This window comes from Eschrichtius robustus, chromosome 14 (genome assembly GCF_028021215.1).
Source record: "Eschrichtius robustus isolate mEscRob2 chromosome 14, mEscRob2.pri, whole genome shotgun sequence".
NCBI lineage: Eukaryota > Metazoa > Chordata > Mammalia > Artiodactyla > Eschrichtiidae > Eschrichtius > Eschrichtius robustus.
Window position 1 is genome coordinate 47991780 of NC_090837.1, and position 14649 is coordinate 48006428.

At 41.1% G+C, this 14649-nt stretch overlaps 1 protein-coding gene across 3 annotated transcripts in view; it reads right to left on the bottom strand.

The window, feature by feature from the left end:
* The window catches only part of GAREM1 (GRB2 associated regulator of MAPK1 subtype 1), a 215004-nt gene that overhangs the window by 56327 nt on the left and 144028 nt on the right, over positions 1 to 14649 (bottom strand). For all 3 annotated transcript variants that reach the window (XM_068563339.1, XM_068563338.1, XM_068563337.1), the window contains one exon: positions 1604 to 1734. In XM_068563339.1, coding sequence (XP_068419440.1) covers positions 1604 to 1734 — 131 coding nt within the window. The remainder of the gene's footprint in view (positions 1 to 1603; positions 1735 to 14649) is intronic.

The following is a 14649-nucleotide window of genomic DNA, read 5'->3' on the forward strand; positions in this document are numbered from 1 at the left end:
AAAAAACCCCTATCAGAATGTATTAGTTTCAGTATTATTTTTTCATTCATTGCTGGTTCAATACAAATTCACAAACAAACAGCTCTTAGAGGCATCTTTTAAAAGTCTTTCATGTAAACAATATGCCACCAAAGACTGAATATTAGATGATAATACTTGAGGAAATTTAAAAAATCATAAAAAAATTTTATGCTTGATTTCTCATCATTTATCAGCGAACGAAATGTTTCAGAAGAGAGTTTTGCAGTATTACCTTTGCTTTCTAAACAAAATTTTTTTCATTTAGTTAATTCTAAATGTAAGTTTTAAGGAGAGATTTAAATCAAATCAAGACACTAATGAAATAGGATTTGATTAACTTCTGGCCAACGAATCTTGGCAAGTTTAAAAATGAACACTTTCTCACACATCTTCAATGTAAACAAATACGAGCTGTCTTGATGACTCACAGCCCGGGCCACTGAAGGAGTTAAAAATTATAAATATTCTGAACATAAGCATAATTTGGTTAGTAAAGAACTTTACTAAATACAAAATCATTTTAATAATAAAACTAAAGGAAGTAGATTATGGCAGCTGTGTTTTAGAACTGGAGGAAAGAATGACTTAGCCAATTCAATGGGACACTTCTCCACTAAGGAAGCTGTCTTGGGCATCTCTCCCCTTCCTGGGAGTGTGGGTGGAGTGACCCACCTGTAAAGACACTTGCGTTCTTGGGCCAAGATACCATGTAGTCTGTTTTTCACATAGAGTGGATTTCCAGGAAACCGGCATCTGCCCCCTAAATCTTGAAATATTCAGAGAACACTGACTCAGTTGGACTTCCTGCTGAAATGAGGTTAAACAGAAAATCCTTTCAATGTGAACACTTTCTCAGATGAGTCAGTGTAATCGTGGATGTGGCTGAAGAAAGTGCAGTGGGTTTGCAGGCTGAAACAAGGCTGGACCTGGTTGGTGGCATCGCTTCTCTGGTTAGCCCCTCCTCTAACCAGACTCTCATCGAGGAGCTCGTTCACTGTGTAGGAGGGGACAGAACTGTTCCTTTAAGAATGCAAAACCAACACAGCACAGTAAACACTATTCAGCTTTCCTCTGACGAACAAGGATCAATAAGTACCTATTGGGCAACATTCGACACATCAATTTTCCCTCCTTTGTAGACTGATATAGACCGAGTGAATACATGCTGATGTCAGGGCATGCTCTGGAAGTCCCTCTTTCTCTCAATAAGTGTTTGGTATTAGATTTACCATATGCCTTTTGCTTGCTCTTACAAGTAGAGCATCTAGCCTCACAGAAGACGTGGCCAAAAAATGGTTACATCTTAGGGAATGAAGTCCAAATTTTAAAAAAGGAAAATACTTTTGATCTGCCTTCACAGTTATTCTAGGCAAAGATAATGCTAACTAAGTGTAGTAGCCTTTGGGGTGGGGGTCAGCTCTGCTACAGCACAGTTCTTATAAGACCAGTTTTGGCCGTTGACACCAACTCATTAGGAAGATGGAACCTCCTAAGAGGCACAGACGAGCACTTACTGTGTACACAGCAACCTGAAAGCTAAATTATCTTAGTGAGGATAAATCTTTGGTTCTTTCAGAACTACCTTCACGTTGAATGTTATTTCCTCCATGACGTACACGCGTTCAGGAAATGCTTTAGCCACCTCCTCCACACTGTTGAAATATTGCACTGGCTCCTTTATATCTCGGTCTTGTTCCAGCAGCTTGAATTGCCCTGAAATACGTGATAAACGGAAGAGATATGAGATGTTTACGCTGGACAGCTGTCACCGTGGCGACAGCATCCCCTTTCCTTACTCCCACTCTTCTCTGTCAGAGGCTTTCTGAGCATTATCATTTAAAAAAAGAAAAAGTTACCGTGGCAAAAGGTTTTCTTGAACTAGGATATTTCTTTAAAAATCAGCTTAAAAATGAAAGCAAACATATTTTTTTCTTTTTTTGCTTACTTTCAGAGTTCATTACCAGAGGATCAATAACAAATTTGATGGATGCTTACTTGTAATGTAAACTCGACGTTGAAAACTTAATGTGTTATACAAACGGTTGCTCACGTTGTTTGTAACAGTAAGTCACGCTGTCATTTAGTTGTAATAATGCCCCCCCCCCCCCCGCCCCAATACATTATATTCTAAAACCAAGGCCGAGTGGCCTGGGGGAACTGATTTTTTTTAAATTAGTATTTTTTAAATGTGCAATGGAATAAAATAATACGTGGACCCTTAGCTTTCACAGATATCCTTGGTTTCAACAATACGTGGGCGATGCTGAGGGCTCAGGAGCTGCTATAATTTGTAATTATATAGTTTGGCTGCGGCACACGCGTTGGGCTTGAGACCAAGGGGCCTGGGGCGGGGGCTGGGAGCAGCCCCCTTGCAGCGAGTGAGCCACTCGGCATCTGGAGCAGCACGTAGCTTCCATCTTTCCTTTTTACTACCATGTGTGAAATTCACGAGAGTAGAATATACTACCAAAGTATCCATAATTTGGGGGATTTCTGAAGAACTCTGAACATATTCCTAAAAATGTCAAGGCTCTATTATGCTGCTTGGACGTTTTTGGTATTTGTGATACTGCTACCACATTCTAGAGGAGCTGCTTTCGGTTTAGAATAAAAGACCATATACAATCAAGTCCATGACGCCATGTTTCGTCGTGGTCATCTTCTGAACACTGTTTACAATGCAACACTTGAGAAACTTGAAAAGGAATGAAAAGCTATCATGAGGCAGATCTCTCTGCATGCGTCCACGGGGCGTCAGGCAGAAATAGGGAAACTCTCATACTTTCAACACATTTGCCTTAAAGCATCTATTAGGTGGAGGCATCATTCTAGATGCTGGAGATAAATCAATCAAGAGACCAGATAAAAATCTCTGTCCTTCTGAAGCTTATGCTGAAGTGGGAGACAGAGGATAAATACAATCAATCAGTAGAATATATGTCAGAAGGTGAGAAGTGCCATTAAAAACAGGGTGAGGGGGGTTGGAGAGTGCAGGGCGGCCAGAGTAGGCATGGCTGAGACAGTGACTTTGATGTAGCTGGGCAGTGAGTTCTTAGAATGCTAAGCACACGCAACAGTCTACACAGAAACCCTCAGGCGGATGGGCTGGCATGCTGTGGCTGGAGTGGGGTGAGTAGAAACTAAGAAGGAAGAGAAAGAAAGTCAGAGAAATAACAGGTGGTTTAGATTGTCCACAGCTTTGCAGAACTGTGGTTCTTCATTTGAGTGCGATGGGGAGCTACCTGGGGGGCTCTAAGTGGAGAAGAGGTGATTTAACCAATGTTACAGAAGAATCATTCTAGTTGCCGTGTTGAGGACACACTGTAAAGGTGCCAGGCGTAGAAGCCCAGACACCAGTTAGGAGGGCCCTGCAATCATCCAGGTATGAGACGGCCGGGGTTTGGAAGCAGTGAGGAATCTGGCCTGAGCGGCTGAGGAATGGAGCTGCCACTAACTGAGATAGGTAGGTCTGGAGGGGTAAGATGAGGAGGTAAGATCAGGAATTCAGTCTGGACAGGTTAAGTCCATTAGACATAGAAACGGAGATATCCCGAAAACTCTTCGATGGATACATAAGTGTGGAGGTCAGGAGAAAGGTCTGGCTGGAAATAATAACTCTGGGCGCCACTGGCACATGGGTGATATTTAAAGCCATGACACTTTAATGATGACAACCATAGTCTCAAGTGTAGACCGAGAAGAGGTCCAAGGTTTGAGTTCTGGGAGACGAAGGACTGGCCAGGAAAATGAGAGAAAAATCCAGAAGTGGTACATTCTAGAAGCCAGGTGATTCGAGTGCCTCAAGGGGAAGGAGGGGGAATGATGTCAAATGCTGCGTACAGGACTGTGAAACGAGACTGAGAACTGTTGGATTGAGCAGCTTGTATTTCATTGGGGATTTTGATACGAGCAGTGGAATAGCTGGGCCAAAGCTTGATTGAACCTGAGAGCCTGAGAAAGGAGAGCTGGGAATAACAAGAATGGACAGCAGGTGATGTTTCGGGGAGTTCTGCGATGAGGGGAGAAGAGACACTGAGTAGTAGCTAAAGGGAGGAAGTGGGATGGGGCCTGGAGAGTGCTTTTGTTTCCTTAATACGATGGGAGAAGTACCAGCATGTTTGATGCTGATGGGAATGACGCACAGATGATAAGCAGGATTACTGGAGCACATGCTTGAGGAGATGGGGGGGACATCAGAGTGGAGGCGCTGGCCTTCAACAGGAGTTCATCTGCGGCAGGTTCAGTGGGAGCTGGGGGAAGCTCCCTCTTACTGCTTCAGTATTTCCAGCAAAAGTGGGAAGGAAGGCATCAGTTGAGAATAAAGTTGAGAGGGGAGGTGTTGGAGGTTAAGGAAAGAGGAGAAGATTGTAAAAAGTCCAGTGAGAATGAATACCATAATATGTCTGGTGGGCAGCCCTAAGTTCCCACTTGAGGTTAATGGTCATCATTTGAAAGTGAAACCAAACAGTCTAGTTGTGTGTTTTCCTCTAGCCAATGTCTGACGCACAGGGGCTGGCGTGAAGCAGGTAGAGATTTGGATTCAGCCAACTGCCAAGTGAGTATGAGACATGAAAGAGGGACAAAGCAGGCAGGATGTATGCAAGGGAGTTCATGGAGCTTGAGCTGGACCCAACATCTTGGGAGGGAGGGAAGAGGATGAAAATAATCATGGGATCAACGGATGGCAGGAGTTGATTTCCGTGCCCTGGAGCAGTGAGCTCGAGAACCAGGCAGAGGAGAGAGGTCAGAGAGTGGTATGTGTGCGACTGAGATCACGGAGGGATGCAGCTATTGGTGATGCTGTGGTCGAGGGGGCGACCATGGGAGGTAAGCATTGTGGTGGTGAGAAGCTAAAGGAACTGAGAAGCCAGGGGTATCAAATGAATCATACAGGTAAGCACTGAAATCTCCAAGGGTGAGGAGAGAAGCACTGCTGGGGAGAACGGCAGTGAGCCAGGGGTGAGAACCATGGAGAAATGAGGGAGGAATCCTAGGCTTGGTAGGTGAACGTACCAACGATGGGGGAGCAGGGGATGCTGTCTGATGACAAGAGATTTACAGCTGAGTTTTCAGGGAGCAGTGAAGGTCAGGGTAGCAAAGAAGACCACAGAGACACTTATAGCCCCTCAACTCTGGGGCAAAAAAAAAAATAGAGCTACCACCTGAGAGGCCTTCAGGGAAGCAGTGTTTTCAGGGCATATGCAGATTTGGGTTTTAACAAAATGAAAGTAATTTCAGAGGAGGGTTTAAGGACGTAGGGATTTTGCTAGTGATGAACCTTGATGGAAGCGGTTTCAAGAGTTAAAGGGTAGGTGATGAGGACAAAACAGAGGATGCACCTAGACATAACAGCTCTTGTACCTTTTAGAAGAATGTAGAGGGATGAACAACACATTTGAAAACACAAAATACGTTGGATTGTACCTTTTTCATAAAAAACAATTTTTAAAAAATCAAAAAGATTATGGCAATCTCAATACTACTTATTTAAACAAATTCTGCCAAATTAAACTTTTCATTTGTCATTATTCTACTTAGTCTATGTACAAATTTTTAATAACTATGGTTTATCTACAGTTTTATACTGTTTCTTTCTGTATTTTCCTACATTTCCCCACGTGATGACACTTACAATACTTGCATAGCACTTATTAATGGATTTAACTATTTTTCTATTCTTACATGGTCAGTCTGAGTTTGGCTGGTGCCTAATGTAAGTGGGAACTCTGCCATGTACATGTTTTATGATACTGGCAAATTACTAATCCGTCTGAGCCTTGCTTCCTTGCCTGTGAAGTGGGGACACTTCATAGGGCTGCTGTGGGGATTAAGTGAGCTGATGCAAAGTACTCAGCACAAGTAGCCATTCAGCAGCTCTCGGCTCCCTTCCCTCTTCTCAAGATGCAAAGAGATTTTCTTTTGTCTTCTGGCTCACATTTTGGGGATAAATCTTCTAGCGTGAGGTTATTAAATCAAATAATAATACACAATTCCTTATGTTTACCATGCACGGCCATATTTTTTTCCAAAATACCAAAACTAATTTATATTTCTATGAATAGGCTACATGACTCCTAGTTGGGGCACAATCTTGCCAGTGCTGAGTATTTTTTCAATTAGACAATTCAATGCATATTAAAAAGCATCTCTTTCCTGTATTAATCTGCATCTCTTTGAAGATCAGTGAAGTTAAACATTTGAATTTTTCTTGTACAAACGACTGTACGAATATATAATAAATATATTTGACATAGTCTACATTTCTTTTCACTTCTAGAGACATCTAAGGGCCTGTTGGATATTTATTCTTGGAAGTCCCATTAGCACCAAATTCAACATGTCTAAAGTCAGGGAAGCACAATGCCTTGCATGCAATAGGTACTTAATAAATGTGTACTAAATATAGTCCTGGAATTGGCAAACAATGAAGCAATGCATAAGTAATTGCAGGCTTTCAAAGTTATAAATAAAGGTGAACTACAATACTATACACAAGGTTTGTTTCTGAACTACAGATGAATGTTTTCACTCAACAGAGAAAGAAAGCAATGGTGTACTTAAAAATCATTCAAATCTGAATAATGTACAGAACCTCAAGACATATTTTTCAGGGACCAATCCAACCAAAGAATAGATTAGATAAGCAACTGCAACTATCTTCCAGGATGAAACAATCTTTCAGCATCAGGATGTAATACACAAGGGGAAAAAAGTAGTCACCAGTGAGCAAGAGTTCAAATTTATAGGTCCATTTGGTGGGAATACCCAGAATCATCTGAGAGAGACATCAGATATTTGCCAACAATTCCAATTACCTGCAACTGTAATTTATATTTTCTAATTTGTTAGCAGAATAACAAAACAAATTGTAGATTTGGAACCTGAGCCAAGTCAAGCTACCATCACTAAACCAAGTATAGTTTATGAAAGTCTACAAATTATCTTTCCACGAGCATGAAATAGTTTAACTTATTTAAAAATTTTGATTAATATTTTAGAAATATTTTCCTAAGGCAGGGGGCAGGGGGATCTGTATGCATGCCAAGTGGTCTGTAGATGTACAATCTCTGAGCTAACAGATTACCCGAAAGCTACATGCCTATACTAAATTCCATTCTGTCCCTTCAGAAAGGCATTCACAAGTCAAGGATGTGTCACCAAATCCTAACACTTTCACATCAAATGAGACATTACCCTACAGAATAGTGCTGCCTCATAGAAATACAATGCAAGCCACACATGCAATTATGTTTTACGATGGCCACATTAAAAAAGTAAAAAGAGGTGAAATTTATTGTCGTAATACGGTTTTATCTAAACCAATACATCTAAATTCAATATAAGAATCATTAACTAAATTTTTTCCACATTAAGTCTTTTAAATCCCATGTAGGTTTTACACTTGTGGCACACCTCTGTTCACACTACCCTCATCACAAGCACTCAACAGCCTGCGTGGTTAGTGGTTGCTATATCCATGTGGGTATAGAACATCTCTGCCTTCTCTTAAGACTGGCTGCAGGTACTGTTCACGTCCTTAAAAAAGATCATGTGATGGAAGACCTCCTGACAAAATAGGATGTTTCATCTCATGAAATAACAGCTTCAGAACGCTTATATTTTCCTCTCCTTGCTCTGTTTGTCGTGATCGCGGATATTCTGGTTCAAAGAACAGAGCCTGGGTTTCTTGATATAAATCACCTCTATCCCCTTAACACCGTTTTTCTTCTCTTTCAATGTGGGCGCTCGTTCTTCAAGCATTCTTCAGTTATTTTTCTCTTGTGTCTGAGATCTCTTACTGTTGGCAGCCTCAAATATATTCTGGCATATGAACCCAATGAATAATCCTATCTGGTGTGGCTGTGATGTTAATAGTAGAGCTGTATAAATTCTAACCTTCTAGTCTCACCTGTGTTTGTCATCTCAGGAAAGATGGACAGGGAAGACCTCAGAAGCACGCGCATGGGAGCACTGACCAGAATCTATTCTCAGAATGATGAACATACACAGATGAAAGAATGAGAATAAAAACAAAGTAGCAGCTAAATATGACCAAATGTTTTCACATCTGAACATACTGTACATCAGAAAAGTTGATTCCTCTCATTCATTCTTTTAACTGTTTATTGAATATCCAATATCATCCGTTAACTTCTGTCTCCTCTTTTCCATATAGCTTCTTTATATTGTCCTGTAAGATTTCAGTTCATATGTTTCTTTGTGTACATATATTATTATTTTAAACATTTCCTTGTCATATGTTTAATGGTCTAAAACCAAATAAATATTTTATACTTCTTACACCCCACAAATACCTTTAAAATCTAAATATATCAAATGTTTTAATGTAATGTTTTAAATACCAGGTCATGGGATACACGCAACTTCCTATTTCAGGGGTTGGCAAACTTGTTCTGTAAATATTTTAGGTTTCGTGGGCTAAATGGCCTCTGTTAACAACTCTTCAACTCCAGCGAAGTATCTCAAAAGCAGCCACAGACGATATGTAAACGAATTACAACATCTGTGTTCCAATCAAACTTTACAAAAACAAGCAGCAGGTCAGATTTGGCCCTGAGGCCACACGGTTTGCTGACCTCTGTCCTGCAGGGAGACATCAAGAAATGAAAGACATCAGACAGGACATCAGAAATGAAAATGACCAACACTCCTAAGTAGTTATCCTGAGGTCTCTTGTAAGGTAGTTGAAACTACACCCTAAGCTGGCCCATGTTCATCTTAGAATGGCAGTTTTCCCTTTAAATGAGTCTAAAATCAAGATGTGTTAAGCTGCACATGCGGATTGTATTAGGAGAATAATGCAAATGAAAAGCAAACGTGCCCACCTCCTCTCACTGCATTTTACGGCTTCTATTCTCCTATAAAAGAATAGGACCCTCTCAGATGAGTCAAGTTGAAGTTCTCTGGGAAAGATGCTAGGCCTCTGTGTTGCTCTGTTCCCTGCGACTGCTGTAGCCTGGAAGTCGGAACTTGTCAGAGTCAAATCCTGGAGCCAATTTAAAGAGTTAAGAGCCGGGTTCCTGCCAAAATGTGAAATCAATTTACACAACACATCTTCCCACAATCCCCACACGGAGGAACTAATTTTTTTAACGGACCATTTCATGAATAACAGAGTCTTTGTGCCACCAAGTGAAAACATTTGGAGATCGCCGAAACATCTGTTCTGAGATGTTACCGTCAAAACCCTGTTCCCGGAGAGGGAGGAAACTGCATTGTCTTTCAACGGTTTTGTTAATTTCATAAACCATCTCCACTGTGAGAGCCGTTCTGTCAGCAGGACCCTGAAATTCCCAGGAACGAATCCAACACCACGATCGTCGATGACAGGTTAAAGAAATTGAAGGTAACATGTAAAAAGCAAAGATTGGTTCTATTAGTGCACCGTTTTCACGATGTGCTTCTAAAACTATATTGCATAATTAACCTGCTGACAGGGCATAACTGTCATCCAGAAAATATCCATTTTTTGGTGTGTGTTCCTCAAGATAATCACAGTGATTCACCTCGATAGAGATGATACATGAAGCACAGACAGGTAAGAGGCCCGAAGTCCTACGTGAGGCGTCTTAAGTTTCGAGCACCTGTATGATGCTGAACTGGACCGAATAGGACCACACGCTCTCCTTTACTTAGAGGGAAAAAGGGTCACTTGTCAGAAATGAAAAACGGAAACAAATTTTGCTAATTAAGAAGAGAGAGCAACGATGCTGAGATGCGTAGAGATAACAGAGAGAGTCAGAGGTAGTCAAATTCAGTTCTGTCCCGTTTGCTACTGGCTGGGAAGTTACGGTCAACAGGCAGTGAGAAGTTAAGTCCCGTGCTACTGGGAAGGCGGGGCTCCCCACGATTCATGCCTCCCTGGTCCCTATCACGCCTGGTGATGAGCACGGCCTGTGGTAAATCTCCTTTCACAGCTCTGGTTTTACCGTTCGCCTTCCCTTCAGCCCCGTGGCTGACTTCCTGCGTGTAAATAAAACGAAACAAGAGCCGAAACCTCTACGATCCATCTGTGGGCCCGTAACTCAAGTGAACGACGACATTCCACCAGCATTTCCCTCCCTGCTGGGAGCAGGAAAACGTCGCAGAGACCGGCGCAAGATTATAAACTAGAAAAGAAAGCAACGAAAATGGCACTGGAACACCAAAGCAACCCAAGAATGGCTAAAATGAACAAAAATGGTTAAGAAAAGCATCCCAGAATGTTGAAAACGCCACAACCAGGACGGTGTGATTTGGCGTGGTGCCCAGTGTTGTATCACACAGGGCATCAAGCAGGCACTTATGAATGAATGAATGCTTACTTTTCTTCTCTTACCTTTTTTGGAGACAGGCCACCAACATGAAAGTTAGATGGTTTCAAGTCGGTTGTGCAAATGAAATACATTCTAAATGGTTTAAATAACTGGACCTTAAAACCACTGGGCCATTTCCAGATGTGAATAAATGAGGATTCTCAAGTGACAGAAACAACAAACCGACTGCCATTTTTCAAGAAGTAAATAAACATGGGCAGGAATCTACACTTACGCTCAAGCTTTAACTTTACAAGTGCTCTTGTATTTTTAACTTTATGGATGCAAGCAGGCTGGAGTTTCTATAGGATTGAAATGTAAAAGTAGGATTGAAGAGATGCATCTTGTTATTTTGAACTGCACCAACCAACACACTGCCTTCTAAAAAGTGTATGTAAATGTTCACACTTCTACCAACAAGGTATGAAAACTCATTTACCTAAACCTTTCACCAATACTATTGGTGTTGGTGAACCACCTAGCGTCCCTTTTCTTGAGTAATGTGAAGAGTTTTAAAGATTTACTTAATATGTGTAACTGCCAAAAAATTCAAACAGTACCAGAGGGTATAGGGTAAAAAGTCAGTCTCTTTCACAATCTTATCCTCAGATCTCCTTCCAGACGCAGTGCTGTCATTCTCCTGTACATCTGGGTCCAGAGATGGTATCTAATACAGTCCATCGGCACACATAATGCCACTCTTTTCCAAACAAATGGTAGGATTCTGTACGGTTCTTTTATCATTCCATAAAAATCTGTCTCATTCTTTTTAAGAGGTACACAATATTCTACCCCGTGCAAATACCATAACTAATTTAACCAGTCTCCTATTGATGGACATTTGGATTTATTCCAATCTTTTACCACATTGATGCTGAAGTTGATAACCTTGTACTGAAGGCTTTGGGTCCTTAATGCAAGTACATTGGCAGGAAAATACCTACGTGTGGAACTGCTGGGCCAAAAGGTAAGTCCATTTTTACTTTTGATAGATATTGCCAAACTAACCTTCACAGAGTATATGTCCACTTATACTCCCACTGCTAATGTGTTTCCTCATTTCCTATTATCATTGCCAATCTGACAGGTAAAAAACAGTATTTCATTGAGATTTTTATTGCATTTTTCTTATTATAAAGGTAGATATAATTATTTTTATAATAATTAAGTAATTTATATTTCATATTCTGTTCAGTTTCTTATTACCAATTTTTGAAATTTCTAATGATCTTAAGCATAATTAAAAAAATAAAAACACAAATAGGAATTACATTTCCTATTCTACAGTCTGATTCCCAGTTATCACTTTTAGTTAGTTCCTAAATTATAATTTTTTTGGGGGGGGGAGGGAGGGGAGTGGAAGTGAAATTGGAATAAAGAGAAAGGTAAAGAACAAATCTCAGCACAAAGGCTCCAAACTTATAACCAACAGACAATAGGAATTAAAGCCAAAGAACAGGAAGAAATCATTAACCAAAAAAATAATGAATTCTATCATAAACTATCTGTGGGTATTTCTATTTATTTCTCATCTCCATAAAACATGTGGTCAGACCACTGCTTTCAATTCTGAAACTCCATCCTTGAACTTAACTAGACCTGGATTAAAACCGAATCATTCTGGGACCCATGTTCTAACCAGCCAAGCTATTTCACACCATGCAAATGTTTTCCCTACTTGTTGAAAAATGGGAAAATTGCATTTTTCATTGCATTTAGTTGGTCAGTTGCTTCTTCAGAATGATCAGAAATTTTCTGGGACACAATTATCATAAGCATGATGGAACCTAAAAAGGTTTCAGATTTGCACATGCTTGCTAACATGTAATGGTGGGAATCTCGGGGTCATCATCTTTCTTCTTCTGTACTCACTTTTCCCCATGTCTTGCCCTTTCTTTCCTTGAAATCTCTTTGCCCTCAGCACTCACTGCTACTACTTTGGTTTCAATCCTTATCACTTCATAATGATATTACTGCTTCAGAGCTTCAGGCTCTCTCCATCTCTGCCTTTCCACCAACACTTTACTCAACTTGAAACACAACCTGAATGGATTTCATTTCACTCAAGAACCTAAGTGTTCAATACACATTTGTAGAATAAATGAAGAAATAGATGAACGTATAATAGCTTTTTAATTTCTACCCACCCGGACCAGGCTGCTCTGCCTTAGCTTTCACGTCCCTCCATGATCTGGCTCCACTCAGCTTCTGTAAACGTTTCCCCCACCACCTGTGCAACCAAACTCCTTCTCTCCCCTTTGCCTGTGCTCCTGTTCTTTTCTCAGTTTGTGCAAAACTCTGGATCCTTTTAGTGCCGCTGTAAGTTCTGTGCATGACTGTCTTCCTTCTCCCACTCTCTCAGCTCTCCTGGGGGACCCCCTCTATCACCTTGGCTTCAAGGACCACCTATAAGCTGACAGCACACCAACATTCCCTCCAGCCAGATCTCTCCTGAATTCCACATTGGTCTACCCAATACCTGGTGCATATCTCCAACACTTCTTCCACAAAGATGTCTCTCAAAATCAACACGTGCAAAACCGAACTCATCTTTCTACTTTCTGAATCAAGCAGCCTCCCAAGTCAGAACCCCGGGTGGTCATCCTTGACCCCTCCCTTTCCCTAATCCCTCAAGTTCACCTGGTGTCAATTCAACTCCATTCCCTTTCCTGAACAAACTACAGCATCTCTCACTTTGGCCAGTTTTACCAGTTGATTGCTTTACCCCTTGACTTGCATTCCAGAAAACTATTCTTTCCACTAGTGCTTAAAATTAAAATTGAATCATATTTCAAATGAGGATAATTTGCAGAGGATTTATTTACAACAGGGTCATTGATGATGGTGTGGGTGGGCTGCAGGGGAAGCAGAGTGAGAAGCTAGGGACAGTATCAGAGAAGAGGTCACCACCATAGGCCTGTGGTGCCAGGGTGAGGGACTAGTTACAGGAAGGAGAACGTTATGTAAATAAAGCTGCCCTGACTGAGAAGGGGAGAAGCAGCTGTTCCCAGGCGATCCTTCAAGGGAGCCATGAAGCTGGAGAATATAAAGACCTTAACCAGCTTCCTCTCTTGACCCGCCCATCTGCTGGGGCTATCTATCCAATGGCTGAACTTAGCTGGAAATCAAAGGGCATGAGAGTCTGCTGATTTGGCCCTACTGGTCAGCCTCTGGGGAGGGGCAGGGTGGAGGCAGTGGAGGACAGACTGGGGGCGGGAGTGTATGCCCTTCTACCCTCTGATTAAAAGACTTTGGAGGCCTTCCACCTCCTGTAAAATTTAACTTTATAGAGAGAATATATAGGGCCTCCAAGATCTGACCCTTACTTTCTTCTCATTATGCTAAAATCCATCTAGATCCATCCACAGTGAATTATACTTCTTCTTATACCGAACTCAAGATCTGGAATGCCTTTTCTCTGTTCCCAGGTTTGGCCAAGCTATTCATCCAAAACCAATTCACTCTTCACCTACTCTATAAAAAATCTTCTTAGCTCAGGTTATACCTGGCCGCACTCTTTTGTGATCTCATTGTCTATAGATCTTTATCCGAGCATGTAAATTTTATCATTCTCATTTGTTTACATGTCTTTGTAAACTAAACAGTAAACTCTCTAAAGAAAGCAGGGGGTGTGTCAATCACCTATTTATTCCCGGTGCCCAATACTGTGCAAGACACATAGTAGGTACTTAATAAATAACAGCTGAATGAGGGAATGCATTTAAGTATGAGCTCAAGTCCCATGTCATCCATGAAGCTCTCCCTCAAAACCTCAGCCCATGCTGATCTTTGTTCATATTTATCACCGGCGGTCGTTTAACTATTCCCTACTTATTTCACCTGTTTTTGTATTGTTCTCTTAGACCACAAGCACCCTGACAGCAGGAATCATGTCTTCTGCTTCTCTGACAGCTCAGTTTGAGTCCCTACTAGAAACTTACTAAATGCTTGCTTTGAAGAACAGGTGTTTAGAGCAGGAGAAATACATATATATATGTGTATGTAAATATATATAATACGTATGTATTTTTTCCAGAGTACCAAAATCAAATATTTACATGACCAGAGAAACTGTGAATTAGTAAAATTAGTAAAAAGGTGGAGATGGCCACCTCAGAGCTCCAGCACCTGCTGATTTCCAGAGGCAGGAAATCTGGATTTTTTTTTATGTAAATGCATCTAATTATTAATAGTTTTTAACGATTCACTCAAATAAAAAAGTCTCCTCTAACCCAGGGACTACCCTGGGTTTCTACGAGACAGGAGGGAGTGGCTGTGGTTTGACCAGGGCTTAACACAATACTGATTGACA